This window comes from Ruditapes philippinarum, unplaced genomic scaffold (assembly GCF_026571515.1).
Source record: "Ruditapes philippinarum isolate M1 unplaced genomic scaffold, ASM2657151v2 ctg1336_1_1_1_1, whole genome shotgun sequence".
In the NCBI taxonomy this organism is placed as follows: Eukaryota; Metazoa; Mollusca; class Bivalvia; order Venerida; family Veneridae; genus Ruditapes; species Ruditapes philippinarum.
Window position 1 is genome coordinate 96,002 of NW_026858572.1, and position 21,595 is coordinate 117,596.

General features: G+C 31.4%; 1 protein-coding gene across 5 annotated transcripts; it reads right to left on the reverse strand.

Moving 5' to 3' along the window:
* Positions 1-124: 124 nt before the first annotated feature.
* Positions 125-21,389, reverse strand: LOC132753622 (A disintegrin and metalloproteinase with thrombospondin motifs 18-like). Of its 5 annotated transcripts, none has more exons than XM_060744112.1 (23): positions 21,284-21,389; positions 18,521-18,616; positions 17,918-17,960; positions 17,313-17,467; positions 16,854-16,940; positions 16,197-16,306; positions 14,889-15,020; positions 14,462-14,578; positions 13,528-13,604; positions 12,592-12,665; positions 10,977-11,087; positions 10,361-10,539; positions 9,865-9,925; positions 9,005-9,152; positions 7,620-7,804; positions 7,184-7,307; positions 6,517-6,606; positions 6,033-6,190; positions 5,236-5,305; positions 4,413-4,471; positions 3,923-3,988; positions 3,180-3,309; positions 125-2,279 (listed from the first exon to the last, which is right to left on the reverse strand). In XM_060744112.1, exons 2-22 carry the CDS (start codon positions 18,563-18,565, stop codon positions 3,283-3,285), a joined length of 2,118 nt encoding a protein of 705 aa, XP_060600095.1. In that variant the 5' UTR covers positions 18,566-18,616; positions 21,284-21,389; the 3' UTR covers positions 125-2,279; positions 3,180-3,282. The 5 variants fall into 5 exon arrangements, with proteins under 5 accessions (XP_060600095.1, XP_060600097.1, XP_060600094.1 ...); XM_060744114.1 differs by lacking the exon at positions 21,284-21,389 and adding an exon at positions 21,001-21,134; XM_060744111.1 differs by lacking the exon at positions 21,284-21,389 and adding an exon at positions 18,978-19,122.
* Between the last annotated feature and the right edge of the window lie 206 nt (positions 21,390-21,595).

Genomic DNA, 21,595 nt, shown 5'->3' on the forward strand with positions numbered 1-21,595 from the left:
TAGATGCTGGCAAAATAAACAAAAACAGGAACTAACTAAAAAGCTGTTGCTTTTTTTACCCGTCAACAGTTAACTAACTTGAGTTTTATTGAAATTATAATTTTATTGAAAAATAAGTGAGATAATATTCAGTCGTTATTTTATTATTCATACAAAGCAGTAACACAGGCATATATACAAAATTGATGTGAAAAAGAAATTATATTTATACACATGCGTAATAATAATATATATGTACCCTATAATTTTGAAAGTCAAATAAATATTTATCAGTTGTTATGTAGTAAACACTTTTTTCAAGCCAGTATCTATTTTTTCCATGTCCACTTTTTCTTGTCCACCAGGAAATTGTCTCGTGTACTTCCGTGCATATCAAACTTCATTTTGTATTTAGTGCTATAAAGTTCGATTCTACAATTGAAACTATAATTGCTTTAATGTTTTTCTCAAATTTAAGATATAATTTCTTTACTTTTAAAGAATCAAAAACGTTAAAAATCAGTTATTTTAAAGGAGGTCGAAAACTCAAGGAGTTGAAAAATCATTCAAAGCTCGGTAGAGTTGGGGTGGTGACTGAGGCAAAGATTAAAGGGGTGGTATAGTCTTACTTGCTTACTTATATGAGCCTGAGCAATACAAATAATTATTGACCAATCGCTTTTTAATCAAACCTAATACAGGGAAAGTAATTTGGTTGGTGACGGAAGACTTTCATTAAACAAAACATGTTTCTTTATTACAATGAATTTTATAGAGGCAGTATATCTTGGAACCTAAATATTAAACAGTTTGATGAAAGAGAAGCATTATTATATTAGTATCTTTGAAAATTTATCTGTTATCATTAATGAAAAATGGGTTAACAAATATCAATTAATGATCGAAACAGTATGTAAACCTAATATTGCATAATTTTGATAAAAAGAATCCTTTGTACTAAAATAATCGTTAATGTTTGGACCCCAATCATTATTTAAATCGGTCATATGAACACATTTTAATAATTGTTACAAAATAATGAAATACGTCATTAGCTATCATTATTCAAATTGAGCCGCGTCACGACAAAAACAACATAGTGGGTTTGCGACCAGCATGGATCCAGACAAGCCTGCGCATCCGCGCAGTCTGATCAGGATCCATGCTGTTCGCTTACAAACCCTATTACAAGTACAGAAACTGATAGCGAACAGCATGGATCCTGATCAGACTGCGCGGATGTGCAGGCTGGTCTGGATCCATGCTGGTCGCAAACACATTATGTTTGTTTTGTCGTGACACGGCTCAAATGTTGAATTGTGCTCGTGACGATGGCGGCGTGGCAAGGACGACATTCGTCTTTCCAACTCAAGTATCCATAAACATGTAAAATTAGTTTGAAATAATGCCACTTTTAAAATGATTTCATATTATCCTAATGTATTTTAATAAAATTACTTAAACACTACACAAACTGTTGAAATATCATTATCACGATTGTCCCCCTTGAACTAATATTTTAAATAAAATTAATGATTTTTATTTTTAAACAATTTTCCATTGCCATACAAGTAGCCAATCCTAACAAATGCGCATTAGTTTCTTATCAAATTCGTTTGTTTGTTGCTTTTTTTCTCGATTTTGAAATTAACAAATATTGTCTTGTGTCATGTCAAAGAAAAATATGAAAGTGAAACAGGGTAAAATATATCTTTGGTCTCATCACTTGCGCTTTATATCTGAAATAAACATTTTGATAATGTGTCCACTCAAAATAATGCCCTATATAGTGAAATGGTCGATAAGTTTAACTAAACATTAAAAAAGTAAAACATATTGCGTCTAAACGTTTGAACCCAATACAAAATAATTGACATTTTTCATAACCAGTCATACATAAATGAACAGTCATACATAAATGATGTATTAAAAGGATAATAAATCTTATCTGTAATATCTTTTAGGCGGCATCGTTTCAAACATGGATGAAGTTATTTGAATATTAAAATGACTGAAACCAGGGTTACATTTGTACATGTATAAAAATACAGTATGTCGGTAAAAAACACCAAGTGTTGGAATATATCCTTTAAGATAATATCTGTGTAAATTCATCTCAAGCTTCTTATCCGGAGGGTGTCCTGAAAAGTTGCTTAAATAAAATATTATGTTTAACGTGTAACTGATTTTTTTCCCCGGCAATGTTCAAATCTTCGACCGCAGCACCTTTGGGAAATCTTCTATCTACGTGCTGAATGTATTATTTCCAAGCCCAGTCAAAAGAGTGTGAGGAGTTTCTCCTGTAAAATAGGAAAAAAAGAGAAATATGTTTTTAAAAATATGTATAGAAATAAATGATTTAATGCTTTATGTTGCAGCAAAAATTCAAATTGCTTTTCCTGAACATACAGGGTGACTTATTTTGACAGTACTTACGTAAAACGCACACATAAAAATCACAAGATTCTAGTGATACCTTTATCAAAATGCTTTCTCATATACACCCGTGTTTCTATAAATCACAAACAAAGAATATGCTTTCCTCAGTAAACAAAGCCTTGACAGCAAAAACAATTCTTTGATCAGAACTCAAACTAAAATGGTCTAAAATGAAAACTGCATGCACATCTTTTGTTTAAAAGATATTGAACTGCTGTTCTTTGCTGAAAAACTGTGGTAACATCCAAATTTCTGTCTCATTTACATTTTATTCGGTATAAGTACGTTTATTGATTTACAGAAATGTTGTTCATTGTGAAAGGCAAACTTGTATCATAGTTTGGGGAACTTTCTATTGAAAATGTGTGAGTTAAATTGTATACACAAACATGCACAGTGTGTTAACTGGAGTGCAGGTATTAGTTACCCAGCCTCCAGAACATGCTCATTGATCGGCTTATTTTTTTTCTGGAGTTTACTTATTGTGACGAATGAGAAAGGGATAACGTCAGAAATATCATATTCAGATGCTTGTTATTTGGTTACTTTTCTCTGGGTTTTATACTGTGACAACAGGGAACGTGTTTTTATTTTTGCCTATGATACAAACGAGAAAGAACATCAAAACACTCGGCAACCTGATTTATACTCGTACAAATCAGAAAGCGCTCTTTCTGAACATTACGAAAATATCACGTGGTTTTGTTTTTTATTTTAGAAATATATTACTTATAATTACGGACATGTAATAAAAGCTATACCTGCGTCGCATGGCTAACACCACCAAAACAACAACAACAACAACGAGGACAAAAACAACAGAAGCTCCAACAACAACACCTATTATAATACTATTATCATTGTTTAACGAACTCTCTGTCGTTTCAATACCTAGAAATAATAAAACACAAGTACACTTTTATAAATAATATTCAAACCTGTTTAAAAAAGCAAAAACAATATGATTATTATTTTTCAATAATTAGCCGCATTGAAACATGTTTTACCATTGTTCATTATCTTGAATAATTTGTCAATTCTCAAGCGCCAATAGCTAGTTTTATTTTACAAATATTCACTGTGCTATAAAGACGGAAACATGAACATAAAACTCGGTATTATAGTAAAGAAAACTATTTCGAAAAATAAACGTGTACGTATAAACTGAAAATTACTTTATTATTAGTCCAATACAACGATTTTTATATTGTGTCTAATTTGAGATGATTTTGAACATTTTTGTATTTATTCGCGCTCCAAAATGTAAACATACATCAAAATTATGTAAACCCCTAACCTGCTTAATTTCTAAAAAAATAACTTGTCCGGCTACCGTACGTAAAGACAGACCTGACCTGGCTCTCAACTAGTGGCAAAAGCTCCATACAGGTAAGTTATTAAATGAAAAAGGGATTCGTTAAAGTTTTTCTACATGGTTCAAAACTTGAAGTAGACAAACATGCAATAAAAAGGTGAATCTTTAGTTTGACTTGTATATACTTACTTTGGCTGCTCGTGAAATATGTGTAGAAGAACTCAGAGGTATTGATGTTGACGATGAGAAATTTTGCTAAAAAAGAAAAGTTTATTGTTTATGTGAACATTATAATAGATCAATCTATGCACAACCTGACTTTATATCATTAGCTGAACTATCTTTTCTTGTATTTGTAATAATAACCCATTAGGCGTTTGTTTTAAAGTTTTCACATAGAATGAAGACTGACGAAAACTTTGAATAATCATAAAATATGACAAACGAAACAGTTTTAGAAAAGTGAGTTGCCGATCTCATTTCTGATTTAACTGCTCTTAAATTTGATTAAAAAATGCTGAGGTCATTTTTATCATATTTTAACGTTATACATATGTACAAAGTCCTGCATAAATTAAATGAGAGCTTTCTTTTTTTCGCATAAATATTAATATCAAAGTTATATTCATGAGTTATGTATATTATCTTGAAACTAGTGAGTCAAATAATACAAGCATACCTGTTTTGATTGAGTGGTTGTAGGTAATGTTGATGTTGATAAAGTTGTTGTTGTTGTATCTTAAGTAAAAAACGAGAAATGATATACAATTATTGATGCAGCTAGAAAATTGAAAAAAACATATATATACTCAAAAGTGATATAGTTTTGTCAACATAGTTGACATATTCCAAACTCAAAAACTAAGGCAAGCATTATCTTTCGTCGCAAAAACTGAGATGTTATAAAGATATAACTGCCGTGTTTCAGAATGTCCCTTTTAGCTGATAAATGAAAAATATGAAAAAGTACATCCTTGTATTATTAAAGTATGTAATGCTTATTTTACAGACATAGTATTCTGACGCAAATATCAATGCGTTTTTTAATCGAACAATCATAACAAATATTTGTATAGCATTAATTCTAAAATGGGAAATACTTCCAGGGAAATGTAGAAAAACAAAAACAAACAACTACAGCAATTTTGTTAAAAAAAATGTTGTCCATTTTGTTTATTGAATCTGTTCATGAGATATAAAGTAAAGTATACGTAAAACATATCTCACGTCTCCTAACAACGGCTTATCAATAAAAAAATCAATAACTGAAAATCAATAATCCCAACATGAAACATAATATATTGTTATATAACAATAATATTCCATTTACAGTTGCTATACAGCACTTGGCGGCGGCTGTTGTAAGAATAAAAAAATTCTGGACAGGGGAGATCACTCGTGAGCAATAAAAACAAAAACAATAACAAACACCCCCACTCCCCACAATTGCAGGTTCTGTTTTACTGACTATTTTCATGATTGATAATGCTATGTAAGTTTACCTTCATATGGTTTAGGAAGAGAATAAGCGAACTTGACTCCTGTGTTGTTGAACGTTCCATAATTGTACAGCTGAATTACAAAAATTAAAGAATTATTAAAAAGAACTTTTCTGGACAGCAATTTCAAACTCGGTTTTGATAATATCAGTGTATGTATGAACGCGTCGCTATCTTAATTTAATTTATATAATTTGACATCAGACTATCTGCAAGAATCCAGTGGTAACACTGGCTGATTACATCATGTGTCACGAGTTCAATCTCCCAGTACAGAAAGTAAGTTTTCTTATAGTATTTCAGATGAGATCTTAAAATAATGTTGCCTCTGTTTCTTTTACATATATTTTAATATTCAAAGAGTATTGCTTTACGTTATAAAATAATATTGCTTTACGTTATCAAAGAGCATTGCTTTCTAGAACGGAGAAATCTGTTCTTTAAACTTCAATTGTAAGTAATAGAAAGAGCACCGAAACACGAGGCTATCTGATTTTAACGAGGGGCGTAGCATTTTCTGTTGTCACAATATGAAACCCAAGAAAAAAGTAACCAATGGACGAGCATCTAAATATGATATATCTGTCGCTTTCCCTTTCTCTGTCGTCACAATAAGTAAACCCCAGCAAAAAAACAACAACAAAAAACCTTCTAAATCTTTAGTATTAAAATAAAACTAATTTTTCACTTCTTATTGCAAACAAAGTAGTTATCATCGAACAAATTGTTTTCCTTTATAAATCATATATAATTAATTGACATTATTTCAAGTATATACTAGTTCTAAGATATCCTTATACCTTTATAACGACATCCTGGGTTAAAGGTCCTTCTGCATATAAGTATTGTTTAGACCATAACAAATACCATTCAGTTCCTGCAAATTTCACTGGATCTTTTGTTGTGTCCAGCGTTCTGAATATAATCACTCCCGTGTCCGTATCCGGTGTACGTAGTTCTGAATTATGAATATTTAATATGAAACTACCTTTTATCATACAATTTCAAAGCATCTACATATAACCTCCGAGCAGTTATGATTATAAGGGAAACAAATTGAAAATTGACATTTTATCTATAAAAGAGTAGACACACAATAACAGCTTCATGAATTACGTCATACATTTAAATAGAAACGCCATGTCCAAGACAAAATAAAAATTACTTCTTGCTGACAATTAACTATTTTGAGAAAACTTCTCGATCTGTGCTACAATTATTTAGACTGCATCATTTCATTGTTGGGTGTTTAATATATTTTCAAATTCATAGAACATTTATCACCTAGGAAATGGTTTTTCATAGTCCCATATGTAAAGTAGAACTGTATAAGAGATGCATTTGCTGGCACAACGTCAATTATACCTCGCTGACCTGCAAACAAATTAAATAATATGTCTATAAAATAATAACACTGTGTATATTATAATAATTATATGTATCAATTTCTAATAACTTTTTAAACAAAACATATGATATGTATGTCTTTATAACAAGTCCCTTAACTTATTTTCATGACGCAGCATTGCCGAGTGCTTAACGCTTCTGACTAATAATCTAAAGATCGCAGGTCAAGTACATATGTATTCAAACTTAGTTCAGGGCAAGCCGTTTTTAAGTTGCTTAGCAATGGCTGGTTGCAAAAAGGTCTTGAGGCTTATAGCAGAAAGAACCAAAATTAACATATGTATAAACTAAATACAATGCATATAAAATGTCACAGTTCTCTTATCAATACAAATTTGTTATTGACGAAAACGTCAAATAACACCGACGTTGTTATTACCACATTACGTTTGCATGACATAATTACGTGAAAACGACTTTTTCAGTTGAAATGATAACTTGAAAATTTTATCCTGGAATCCCTGATTGCAACAATAGACTGTTCCAAACATAAAGTATGCAAGATCTCGTCAGAGAAGAAAAGAAGAAAAAAGCATAAAACTACCTTTTCCTACGATGATTTCATAAACACCTTCTACTGTTGTACAAGTGGAGTTGTTTCCGTCGCAGACGCCACAACGGTCACGTGTTAGTGGGGGATTTCCGGTCTTGTTATCACAGCCAAATAACTAAATATTTCAGATCACAAAAACGTAAAGGGGAAATAAATGTTTGAGAAATGCTTTAAGATAAGATAATGTTCTTGAGTTATAACATATTAACGTAAAATCAGGTGTAAAGACCGTTTCCAAATAAAGATAATACGTAGAAATGTCGAACAATTTCATAAATCCTAAATTGGACAACCAATTTGATAAATTGAAACAAAGTGCAATTTAACCCATTCATAAACCAACTGCCAGTTTAAACTATGTCTATATTAGGTTTATTAACATAAATTGAAACGTACATGTATATACAATTTCAAATAAAAGACTTACATAGCACTGACCATGGATACATTTTCCGAACATTCCCGATCTTCTCGGTAAATTGTTTTTCTCAACAAAGGATGATAATTGTAAGGGTGAACAAGGCGTACCGTTCGGCATTAAACCATTCCGTTTATTTTTTCCTCCCGTATAATTACTTACCCTGTCGCATTTTACCTCGCACTGACCATTATCTACAATACAAACAAACAAAACATTTTGTCGTTGTTCAAGATGTCTTTAATGTAACGTATTTATAATTTGTATAACATAAAATACCAGTGCATTTCATGAAATGGTGGATACTAGTATTAGAAATGGCAGTGTTGGCCCAGTAGTTACGGCGTCTATCTCTCGAGCAATACTAAGAATGTGTTCTTATGTTCATGACATTATGGCTTGTCTTATTAGTGGACCGCAAGTGATCAGTCTAACTTGAAAAAAGAACTTTTTGCAATCGCTCAGTATTGATAAAATAGAGGATATTTGTTTGTTTTGCATGTAAGATTGAAATATAATTTCACTGAGTGAACACCAGATGCAATATTTTCACGAGTGGCGTAGCCACGAGTGAAAATATAATAGCTGGTGTTCACGAATGAAATATATTTCAATCTTATATGTAAAACAAATAAATTTTCTTTTTATTTTATGCTTTTTTAGTGATTTTAAGTATCTTTTTACTGATTTTGCCGCGTAACGTCGCGCATTCTCCTTTGTGACGTCATTATATCATGACGTCACAACATAAGTTTTGAAATATAGTTCTGTTAAATTTCTCTAATTTTGTTAAATTTTTAACATGATGTATGATAACATTGACTTTCTTTTCCTAAATAAGCAAATTTACGTATGACGGCATTTATCTCTGCCTGTTATTCCATTTGGTTATGATTTTCTTTTCATCCGCATTCAGATATAGTCCGGCTACAGTGAAAATTATATTTTATAAATTTCACTAGTGGTTTATCAGAATATAATCATCTGATATATTGTAATAAAACACTGGAAAGCATGAAATAATAAAGTGTAATTATGTTTAGTATTTGAAAAAAGCATAGCAATAACTTTAGTACTAATTAGAACAAAGTTCTTTAAGGGTAGCTTTGTAAAAAGACACATAGCAACATAGACACGATATTTTTTCAATTATATATAGTTTAATTACACTATATATATGAGATCCCCCAAGATACTGCTATTCCTCTGTGCAATTACATATTTTAACATGCTATGAAAACTGTAACTGGTCATTTCTAATTTAACTTTTAATAGTCACAACTTAAATCGTGACGCATGTGATAAAAATAGATTACTATGATTTCTTTTTTATTTGTACCTATGTTAATTTGTATTTCATATAAAACTGTCAGAGTGGATAGATTATTGCTCACTGTTATTGTATTTTTTGCCCGTGTTGAGGTAATTGGTGTGATCCTCTTCAATGGCTGCATAAACGTTGTTAGTCTTCCAGTAGCTGCATGTTTCACTAGCACGTTGTTTTATAATCTGTGATTCTACCAAACTATCATTCTCACATACCTTTAACAAAACTTCATAAATAAAACTTTGGCCGTCGCCGAGAACTATTTGACCACTAAATTAGTATACAAAGTCTTTCTATTAAGAACATATGAACAATTTGTTTACATAATAACTTTTACAACGTTGTTTTCTTTTAGTTTCACTAGTTTCGCAAAATCTATTTCATATAATAATGATAGTTTTCATAACATTTTAAATCAGGGGTACCGTACTAGGCAACATATATCAGCAACTATTCATCCATTTTATATAGTGGCCGATTTGGAACGCTTTTGTGCGTCGTGTTGTCGCTAGTGAAAGCACGACAAAGCGCCAAACGGCGCGTTGTCTGACTTTCGTCTTGTCGTCCTGTCGCTAGCGAAGCACATCAAACGTCGCGTTGTCTTGCGGCGCGTTGTCGCAATGTTGCTCTGTCACTTGGCTTATAAATATACAAATAGCCAATCTTTCGATTTGAGCCGAGCGACAATGTGACATCGCGACAACAAGCCACACGACATCGCGCCGTTTGGTGTGCATCGTTAGCGATAGGACGACAAGACGACAATGCATCATCGCGTCGTTTAGCACTTTGTCGTCCTGTCGCTAGCGACAACTAGACGCACAAAAGTGTTCCAAATCAGCCACCATAATTTTACCATTTGAAGGTGCTAGTATATACATATCGCGTTTTCAAAGATATGGTTAGAATCATTTTCAGTAAATTTACCTCAGTATTACATATTTCTGCATCATATTCGTTGCCTTCGCACCATACACTATTCTGTGGTCTGGAAATATCAAAAGCATCCGAGGGGTTATCCAAAAGTTTAGTCAGTCATTACTTTGAATTTGAAAAAAAATCAGCACTGTCTAGTATTTATTTGCTTACTTTTCATTTTTTTACATTCACCGTCCACCGAATATATTGGCATGTATTTAAACAATTGATTATACATGTATATAGCTTTATTTTTTTAAAAGTTTTAATCCTACTAATACTAGTAACAAAATTATCTTGCTTACGTCAAAAGACTGAAACCTCAACATCCTGTACATACTAGCTATTTGTCTATGCTGTTAGGCGGTAGATGATGAATAACATTTGATATTTAAACTGTAAATTTTATAAATGACAGTTCAAAATTAAAGTAGGACAAGACAAGACAAATTAAGTGTGAGAAGAATTAAAAATCTTATTTTCGTTAACATGGAAGATGTCGTACTTTGGATTATTACAAGTTCTTTGTCTATATCGGACGCCAGTTCCACACGTGCGACTACATGACGTCATTTCCGCCCAAGGTGACCAGTTTCCTTTAACTGTTTTAAATAGAAGTCTATCCAGACCTGTAGAGTTCCAACTAATACAGTTGCTTCCATCTACTTTTCTTGAAACACATACCTGGGTTTGAACAATAAATTATTTGAAGGTGAACATAAAAGCATGATTAAATATTAACTTAATGCCTCGCTAGGAATGATGGCTTAAATATCTTTAATATAAACCTAAAGAATCATGACCATAATTTATGTTAAGCACATTTTTAACAAATAGTATTTACATATTTTATTAGAGTCAGATATTATAAAATGATATTTTCAAGACAAAAAAAATTATAAAGATAACTGCCGAGTACGTCAAATCAAACCTTAGTTTATGCAAATCATGTGGAACCTAACATGTATGAATGGTTAATGTAACTTTTTACTTTTTTCACTGACTGAACTTTCTCCTATGTAAAGGAATACAGCTTAATTAAATTTGAAACTTTTTTCTAAGGTATTATAATGATATGGAGAATAAAACACGGAGAACATGTCATGATGAAGTTAACATACCATTTCTTGTCCACAATTACCGCCGTCTGTAGGTGTGATATAACTGAAGCTGACTCCATAAAATGAAGATGTCGTGTTTAGATTCACACATTGATATGATGGACATTGTTTCTGAGGACAGATAATAGAAGTTGATATTAGTTTTAAACTGTTTAGATTTAACAGATGGACAAAACTGTAATTAAATGAAGTAAGCAGATATATAAAAGTATTTATAGTAAGGGGAAATAACTCCATGTCGAAAAAGAAAGAAAAACTGAAACGCAGGCATTTAAAACATAAAACTGGTATCTTAGTGTACATATAGACATTCACAATCATCAATATCTTTGTACTGACAAGTAATAATACTGTTATATTAACATCAACAGGGCGAAAAAAATCATGCCAATAACAAAGAAATATTTGTTGAAGTTTATATCGGAATAGACAATACATATCACGCAAAGTAAAAATGTCTGACGAATACTATGTCGAATTAACTTATTTAATGAGTAAATATTTGGCTGTTAAACGTGTTGTCGTTCCGTATAACCTATTTTATACTCATCTTAATCATATACGAACTATATATATATAACGTTCGCATGAAGGAGGATAAAAGTATTGTGTGTGTAAAGGCCTAAACAGACGGTAGGATTTTGAAGTACAACACCAATTAAAACTAAGATGTACAGACAAATCTTAATGTGTGAAGGCTACTATTTCTTGATTTCGGAAACCTTAAGATAGAACATGTTCTACTTTGTAAATCTTGTCGTACAGATTTCTACAGACCTCCCACAATGACAAGTAACAGATTACCAAAGTATCTCCTGATAATGGGTGTAATGAATGAAATTCAAGAACAATTAGAGCTAAAATGTAAACATAGTCGTAAGATGGGGTAAAATGATGTTGAAAAAACTCTTCAGGAGACCCAAAGTTGTATAGGCGGCCGGATAGCTCAGTCAGTAGAACCGCAGTACGGTATTCCGAGGGTTCCAGGTTTGAGTCTCGGTCAGGCTGCACATTAAAAAAAAACGACAATTTTTTTAAATGGAGGTGTTTCAATCATTACTCATGGAGAACAAAAAAATTTAGTGAGTATGATGTAAGGGATCAATTTATTTAGGGAAACCTGAGATGATTCCTACAATGCAGAATTACCGTCTGAATGCAAGTGCTGTATTGCTTTGAAAATTGTACATCTTATCTCTAATTAGTGTTGTACGACTAAATCCTACCGTCTGTTGAGGTCTTAAGGTGACTCCGCAGTTTTTCGCCAGGAGGTGTGCTAAAATTATTTCAATTTGGGCGGCTAAATTGTTTTGTTAAGGACTTGAACTTAATTGAATTTGAAACATTTTACTTAGATATTATAAAGAGTTTGAAGAAGAAAACACTGAGGATATATATTCATTTCCATTTACATAAACCATTTCTTGTCCACGATTAGCGCCGTCGGTAGGCGTGCTTTAATTGATGCTGCTTCCTTATTTAGAATGCATGAAAATGTCGTGTTTAGATAAAGCACCATGATGATATGAAATATTGTATTTCTTACTAACTAACTACTGACTTCATAGACTATTGTTAGTTAAAGGTCAATGTATATATATTTGTATATACACACCTCGTTATTGGCCTTGTACCGGAATCCCGGTCCATGTTTGAACCCACAGATTTCATCATTGCTGTAAACCATTCCTAAAGAGTAGCAGAAATTTTATATAATTATTTAATTTATACTCATCCATTTTCCTTTTGTTTGCAATTAATGATATCGCATTTTAAAATCTTTTATACTTTTTATCGCCTGAATATATTTTTTCTTTGTAAAAACATGTTATAATAGAATGCAATAATTTACTAAAGGTGTTATTTATTACATAAATGAATATGTAAAGAATTATTTTATGTGCATGTAAAGCTATCGATTACAAGGCCGTTCCCCTACATATGGAAAAACGTGATATATTTTTTTCTTCAATCAAATTTTTTAAAAGCATTTGGCATCTTAGTGGTAATCTATGGAAGCATATAAGGAGCATTCCGATTTATTTTTCACATCCTATCTCGTGGCCACGAGATTTAACTCAGAAAAAAGCGAAAAAAAAGCTATCTTGTTCTTCGAGATACAACTAAGAAAAAAATCAAATCTCGTACCTACGAGATGTAACTCGGAAAAAATCGCGATCTCTTTCCTTCGAGATATAACTCAGTAATAAAGAGGTAAAAAATGCTATCTCGTGGCCACGAGCTAAAACTCAAATATCTCGTTTCCACGAGATATAACTCAGAGAGAAAAAAACATCAATTAACAAAATTTGCTATCTCGTGATCACGACTTAGCCGACCAATCAGATGATTTTCGTGTTTTTATCTGAGTTACAATGTATATCTCGCATTTTGTATACATATCATTTTTTATATGTTTATCTCGTGGCCAAGAGATGAGAAAAAAGAAATCGGGATGTCCCCTCCAGGCTTCCGTAGTACTCCATGCTACTTTCAAATAAAGCAAAAATGTGAGATATATGAATAACTTTGCTATATTAAAATTTCTTACCTGGCCATGCCTCCGTTATATTTATTTTATCATTTGCAGGAATATTTGTTGTAAAAAGACATGACGCCGTTGATTTTCTACAAATAAAGAACACGTTGCGAATTTGAATTTCATATTTATACCTAATTTTAATAGTTCGGACTTTAAGCGGAGTTTAAAGGTACATCAACAATATCTTATAACTTTCTGTATTTTACAGAACAATCTTGTAAATAGCAAAATATGTTCATATCGTTTCAATGCAAAACGGAGAAAAGGGCATTTTCCTACTTTATCGACACGACATCTTACTAAAATGTATGTTTTGTCAAGAACAGATAACAAATTGTTAACATGACATATAATACTACATTTTTGCAAAATACAGACATTTTCCCCCTTTTATTATTATTTTTAAAACAACATACCCAAAGAAATTTAATATTTATATGAATTAAAATTATAATAGGGAAATCGAATAATATTAAATGTTCTTGCACGTTGGTAATCTAATTCAGCGCAAACTCCACAATGAATACCCTAATTTTGCTTATTTGGTGATTGCTTGCTCTTCCGTCATTCTCTGATATAGTTTAGTACAATAACCAACAAGACAGAAAAGAAGCCAAGTATTATGTAACTTTGGTTGGTAATAATTACTTACTTTACTGATACGCCAAAAATAGAGATATATATATTTGTCTCAATACGCGTTTACTTGCTCGGAAACAGGAAAGTAATTGTTAGATTTTATTTCTTCTCTATACCCATGAAAAAAATACATCGTAGATAGCCGTTATGATGATATTAAAATGCGTACAGTGTCATCATAGTGCTTTACTATTTCGCAGTCAAACAATTCTTTTGAAACAAGAGACACTTTGTTTGCCATATGGATAAGCAATAAATTACTTATAACGAGTATATAAAGTAAAATGAGATACAATTCACATACTTTAAAAGGTGTTCCATTGCACCGACACTGCAGCGACTCCAGCTTAATGATCTACTGCCCATGATGCCATCATTGGGGCTCGGACATCCAACATCTCCGTCGTGGCCCATCCCCATACTGTAATACCCAATATCATTTGTTAAATGTATAGTCTGTCAAACAAATTATTGAACATTTCATTTTTTATGAAATATGATAGTATAATCATCTAATTAATGCAATTTTACCATGGAGACAATATCTCTAGGTATGTTTTCATTTATAATAACAATTGGTTACTTAAATGTACATACATATTACCAAAATTAATTGCTGAACGTGATGTAATGTTTTTTCTTTACTTCAGAATTTCGTCAGTACAACTTGGATCTTACATGTTTAAGAAAGAACCTATAAGAGTATATTTAGAGAAAGAAATGTGTTAAACCTATGTCCAAGTTCATGTGCAGTGATAACATATTCGACCACACTAGTAATAGCAGACAAGGCACATTTGCCCCCGTCCTGACAAATTTCTCCTGTGTTTGCCTTTCCAGAATATCCGTCGGTGTTTTTCTTCCTTAAAAACAAAGATTTTTTATTTATATAATTTACATATTGAGAGTAAGTATGTTCCGTCCGAATTGATATGTTAACGGTTGTACAAAAGTCAGCCCATAAACAGTGCATGCGCACTACAGAAAATAAAATTATTGTTTATAGCCTTTTTTGGGTTAAATATTCAATTTTCAAAAACGTGTTTAAAGATTGTCTTGATCTATACAAAGAATTATTTTAACATAACTTACTTAAATGAAATGAAGTGGGCGCAATGTGTATTTTATCATACATGAAGTAAAAAAACTGAACGTAATCTATATGCATATCAGAGTCACGTGGTCGCTACAACAAAACCGGTTCATACATCCGGAAATTTATTAAATACATAAGCTATTACTTAGTTCAGGAGAACGTGATTCAGTACGTAAAAGAAAACATATACTGTAACTATAGAAAGTCCTAAGTGTATTTTAAGTCTTACAACATAAAACCAACTTTACGACTAACTTATGATCGTTTTAATTAACTTTTTTTTTATCTTCAATTGTTTTACTTAACATTGTTATCTTCGGTCAAATAATATATAGACTACAAATATATACATCCTCCAAAGAAAGGTTAAAAAATACAATGACAGACTGTTTTATTCGCAATGTGTAAATGCCCATAAGCATTACTAGTCAGAAATTAAAAGTTTCATAACAAAAATTGTCTCAGTTTTGATCTTAAGACTGGTTCCAGACTTAGGACTTTCTATGAAACACAGTCCTAGTTGTTAAACTTAGATGATTATAATGAGAAAGATCTCGTATCGAAATATTTCATTTAAAACCAGATTGCATGATAAAAGATTATAATAATGAGCCGCGTCATGACAAAACCAACATAATGCATTTGCGACCAGCATGGATCCAGACCAGCCTGCGCATCCGCGCAGTCTGATCAGGATCCATGCTGTTCGCTATCGATTTCTCTACTTGTTATAGAGTTTGTAAGCGAACAGCATGGATCCTGATCAGACTGCGCGGATGCGCAGGCTGGTCTGGATCCATGCTGGTCGCAAACCCATAATGTTGGTTTTGTCATGACGCGGGTCATATTTCGCTTGATGTAATAATATTCATTGTCAAAGGCTATATAGAGTTAAAATCTTTTTTTTTTTTTGTATCTGTGGATATAATATTTTAAATGGTACCCAGTGAATAAAAAAATGTGATCATAGTCTTTCCATAGACCTCTTGACTTTGTTCCAGAACATAGCCGATATAATGTTGTATCTAATTCGGTTGATGGCACAAACCATGTCTAAAATAGAAAAGTACTACTGTATTTATATGAAATGACTACAAACGGTTACCAATGTTTAATACAAAATACAAATTCGGAAATATAATTCTTATAAGCCAACTAGTTGCATAATCTGTTTATATTACACGTATGTTCAAACCAGTATGACAACATAATAAAAGACATATTCTCAATAATCAGCTACGTTAAATTAAACCTATTCCAGCTCGTGTGTATGTATTAATATCAGTTTCTGTTCATTAACGTTACATATTCATTATGAATTCTTTATATGTCGCAATGATAATGATAATGTTTAACACTTCATACAGACTAAAACCAAGCAATTTTAATTGCTCTCTCTATCGATTATAAATCAGTTCTTGTTCATTCTCTATCCGACACCTTTTGGATAAATGACAGCGAATAATGTACTCTTGTGTTGTAAATAAATACAGATTGGTATTAAAATGATGAAATATTATTTAACGAAAAGTTTACAGAACATTTTTCTTGTCTTAATTATGTGTAAAACTACAAATGCTACCGAATAAGTCATACAAACCGGATTAGTTTCCCATAGAACAATATCTTTTATCGCTATCCGTACGTCATAACCAAACACATCTTTCCTACCCCACTCTGCTTGCGCCTGTAAACAATGTTTAATGTTAACAGTGAAATTTATTTTGCAATTATTACTTATCTTTAATAATAATTAGTCCTGGTAAAATTTAATTATTTTATCGAAGCATGCAACACATGAGTTTTAAATTTATTTATTATCTAATATTTGTCTGTTTTCTTTGTTTTGTTTATTTATTTATTATTATTGTTGTTTTTGTTGTTGTTGTTGTTGATTAAAGTAATCTCCTTTACCCTTAAACTTCTCAATGCTACATGTTAAAAGTAAGAAAATCTTAACTTAAGGTCAGATTGAATGTGAAAAGTAATCATAAATTAGCATTGCTATGTGCATTATATAGATAATAGAACACTAACAATACTAACAAAATTTACGTACCCCCATCCATTTTAGCGCAACAAGTTCGTACAAGGACTCATTTGTATTATGCCCCTTTGCTTTTAAATAAGATATATAGTCGGCATCCAAAATAACAACAGTTTCTATAATGATGGTTTCCACATTCCGTTTAACTCTTTCAGAAATTACCGAATCTGTAATGAAAATATTAATCTTTCTTTTCTTTGTGAAGTTCTGCCACACCATGGTCAAGTTTAACAAGTTAATAATATTAACATGTCTTCTTTTCATTAAGAAATTGAGCGCATTGTGTCCGCTTTTACATCCTCTGTAAACTTCTAAAAATGTCAAATTAGATTTTTATTTTTCAAAATGACACTATCAAAATAATATAATCTATTTTGAGACTATGACATAACTCTCTTGTTCACAAAAGAAAAGAATCCGTCCGTATAATATATTCCATCTTTTTGCTCGATCGGTGTCAATATTCATTTAGCTTTAAGGTCCCAGTCTATGAAAGGGTATTAACGCAAAAATTACATCTTGCTTTTTTATCCGTTCATTTAAATGAACTCATGCTTAATATAATGCAGAACGTGTATTACAAAAAGAATAAATCAATAAAATTTTAACACATTTACCTTGTTCTTTGATTTTATCAACGGCATCACTGAAGGTGTATATCTGGAAAAGGTATAATGTTCAGGAATAAACCAGAGATTCGCATTGTGAATATGTTAAATGGTCACAATAATAGTTACAAAATGGTCGTAACATAGTATATACCAAAAATATAGATGTAACAGTTGTCACTCTTTAAAATTTGATACATGTTATGCCATCATACTTATCCTCTGTCAATAGACAATCACTGTTTTAGATTCAACATAATCGAGATATATTTTTATAGTATTTAAGCACATAAAACATGAAACCCTGCACGATTAAGTGTTTAGTATTGCCGACTTTGAATAAATTTACTATAAGCGTTGCGTTCTCATATAATAAAAATGTTATTTAACTAGATAATTACATCAAAGTGTTCTTTCGTGTTTGAACAACAATTAACACGAGGGAGTTAGAAGCCCGGAATATAACCTTTGAAAGAATAAATGACCCTACACGATACATATTTAAGCATTTTTGCAGACACTTTGGTCCAAATTTTAATAACTTTAGTTAAAATTGTTATGTCATAATTTATTATTAGTCTAAAACATTACAGAGATAATACATACACTCACCTTTAACAGGAAGAGATACAGGAAAGTAGACTTGAACATAAACATCAGTGTCGGGATTGCGTTCGAACTTCATATACAATGTTTCAACTTGACTTCCTGGTAAACACAGATAAAACAATGGTAACTACTTAATGTTAACTTAACACTGTATTACACTTACTTATGTATTTAATTTATGCAAGTAGGTCTACATTTACACATATTTGTAAATGTCTGCTTTAATCCAAAATGTGATAAAATATAGTTAACAGCAATATTTTTATCAGTAAATGAACGATTTCCTTTCTTATAAGTATGAAATTTAGTCCTCATATACTGCACTAACGTGTCATTTTTTTAATCAAAGTGTGTATTATCATTCAATGCTGTATTAATGAACATTTTTAACACTTACATACAAGATTAAAATCATAAAAAATTCAAACCGTCTTTTGAAAAACTTAAATTTATCACAAACCATGTTAGAAATTTGACACTTTTAAATTTCACCGTCTGTTGTATTTGACTAGGACGATTTTGTAACGTCGAGTAAAAAGATGTTTAATTTATTGGCAAACAATGATATGATATATGCGTGAGAACGTTGTTTAAAGTACACCCAGAGTAAATAGACATTAAATTAAATTTATATTTATGCACAATGAAAAATAAATATGATGAATCACAAGCATATTGACGCTGGTTTAAAAGTCCATTAGGCGTGAAAATTTAACATTAGTTCTTCTTCTTATTGTTGTTGCTGCTGATGATGATGTTGATCTTGACTATAGTCACGATCATGATGAGCAAGATGATGCTACAGTTATTGCTGTGAGTTATACTAATGTTAGAGCTTTTTTCATTTTCTGTTGTCTTTTCATCGTCATTGGATTTTTTTAGTAAAAAACAAAATAACAAAATAAGAGTTTATCTTGGACGAGTGTATGTTAGCATTTGTATTGTAATATGATACACTCAAACCACCGCAGAATTTTGTCCGACTGTAAACCCATAAGTTCACAAAATATAGAAATAACATTATGTACTTTATAGGTTTAAACACTAGTTGGCTGCAGTATCGGGCATTGCGAGGTAATTTATTCACTGTAGTGAGAAAAAATTAAAAAAATTAAATAAGAATTACATTTTGTGATCAAAGTAATAATTTGGCCGAAACACGATTGAATTTCGCATTAGTTCATCAACTAAAGCGTCCAAAAGACATTGGCCATGTGGAGCTACAGCTCATTACCGAGCTTCCGAAGTTAAACAGCCCTATCTTATTGTACAAGGCACTAGAAAAACATTTACTTCCTATGATAGAGATTGAGTTCTGCCACCTTAAAATTGAAGCAAATTGACTATTATGGAAGGTCTTACATACAATAAATAATAACGGCGATAGTAATTAGTGTCTGACATAACAACAAACCAAGAAAGAATCGTGTATGGGTGCTTTTAGTAAGTCTTAGATAAGCGATCTGATATTATATATATTTATATAGCAGGTAAAAATGTCCAAAAACAAAATATTATTATTCAATTTCCAAATCACTTAGAAATTATCATTTTTTTTCTCAAGCAATATATTATACGAATATCCAAATAATACATTTATAACGTACATGTATTTATCTTTTTTTTTAATTTGTAAGAAACAGGTTCCCATACCATTAATGATATCATTATCGAAAGTAAAAGGTGATTGTAATCAAATAAGTTGAAATAACCTATACACATTGATTTTATGGAATTGCAGAAATTGATACTGGATTAAACACCGTAAAATATCTCAGCATTGTTATCGATCACCGGCAGCGTTATATAAAAGATTAATACGGAAATTTCAAATATTGTAGTTTTCTCGTTAGGCTATTTCATTTATTATACAGTAAAATCTTGATCTTGAACTTATTTAATCCATTCTCGAAGACAATTCCTGAAACTGTTCAGTACCTGCATTATATCAGAAAATATGATCCTGACCCCAGCCTACTGCAAAGCCCAGTTGGGTCTTAACCCAAGAGCCTTGCCGCTTAAACACTAAATCACCTTTCCCTTTTATGACGCTTTAAATATTAAGGGATATAGATGAAGAACAGGTGATAATGGTGACGATGGATCATCACTAGGTATTGAAACACAGGATGATACAGATACCTGACTTATGCAGTAGTATAGAGTCAAACAGTGTGCCCTTTGTTATATTATGTGCCACAGGTACCGGAAGTACCCGAATATGTCATCGATGAAGTTTAACTGAAAGATTATTTAAACCAAAATCAAGCACGCATTCTGTTACTCTATCAATGTTTTTATTTGGATTGTATGTCATACCGGCACTATTGATCAAGGTCATATGGCGACTATATAGCTTTACGGCGACGGAAGATCTCAGGTACTCATCCTTGTATTAATTCAGAGACGGGGTTTCACACATGAAAGAATCCAAATTAATAGTATCTTCTCAATATATTTTTATTCTATATATAAAGTCCTACCTTTTTAATGTTCCATCCACGAAATTATAATTTAAATGGTTATTATTTATTAAACAGCCATGTTATTGGCAGGTTCATGCTGTCATACCGAATAACATATTTTGTTTGTGAGAGATACAGAAGCAAATAATCGCCACACTTGTTTATGAAAATTTAAATAAAAAGATCGGGGTTTTTAATGACGATGACATTAGATTTAATAATATTCTTCATTTACAACCGCTCAACAATTTTAATGATAAATGATCCGGTATCTAAAATTTCTACAATAAAAATTATTTACCTTGAATAAGAGTGACGTTTATCAAGTTTTTAATAAGTCTTGCCTCTTTTTACGATTTGTATGACAAGTCTCTGATTACGAATAGGGCCTTTACAAAGCGACTTTACGAACAAGAAAACATTAAATGATTCAGTGTACTATTTAAATCACACATCGTGCAGGTTGAATACTATGACACTACTTGGGTAAAATGTAAATCATTTTCTAATTTCTATGGTATACCTTCAATGTGATTTGTGTAATTTTCAAATTAATCATCCGTTATTTATATGTACACTCAGTTTCTTATAATTTACGTACATTTAATTTCTA

Bases quoted from the DNA above. Each gene is read 5' to 3' on its own strand.
- LOC132753622 (XM_060744112.1), bottom strand. From the start codon at position 18,565: ATGTTTATGTTCAAGTCTACTTTCCTGTATCTCTTCCTGTTAAAG. The intron at 11,088-12,591 runs GTGTGTATATAC...ATCTGTCCTCAG, and splicing joins GGTACAAGGCCAATAACGAG to AAACAATGTCCATCATATCA. The intron at 7,805-9,004 runs GTGAGCAATAAT...TTTGTATTGTAG, and splicing joins GGGCAAAAAATACAATAACA to ATAATGGTCAGTGCGAGGTA.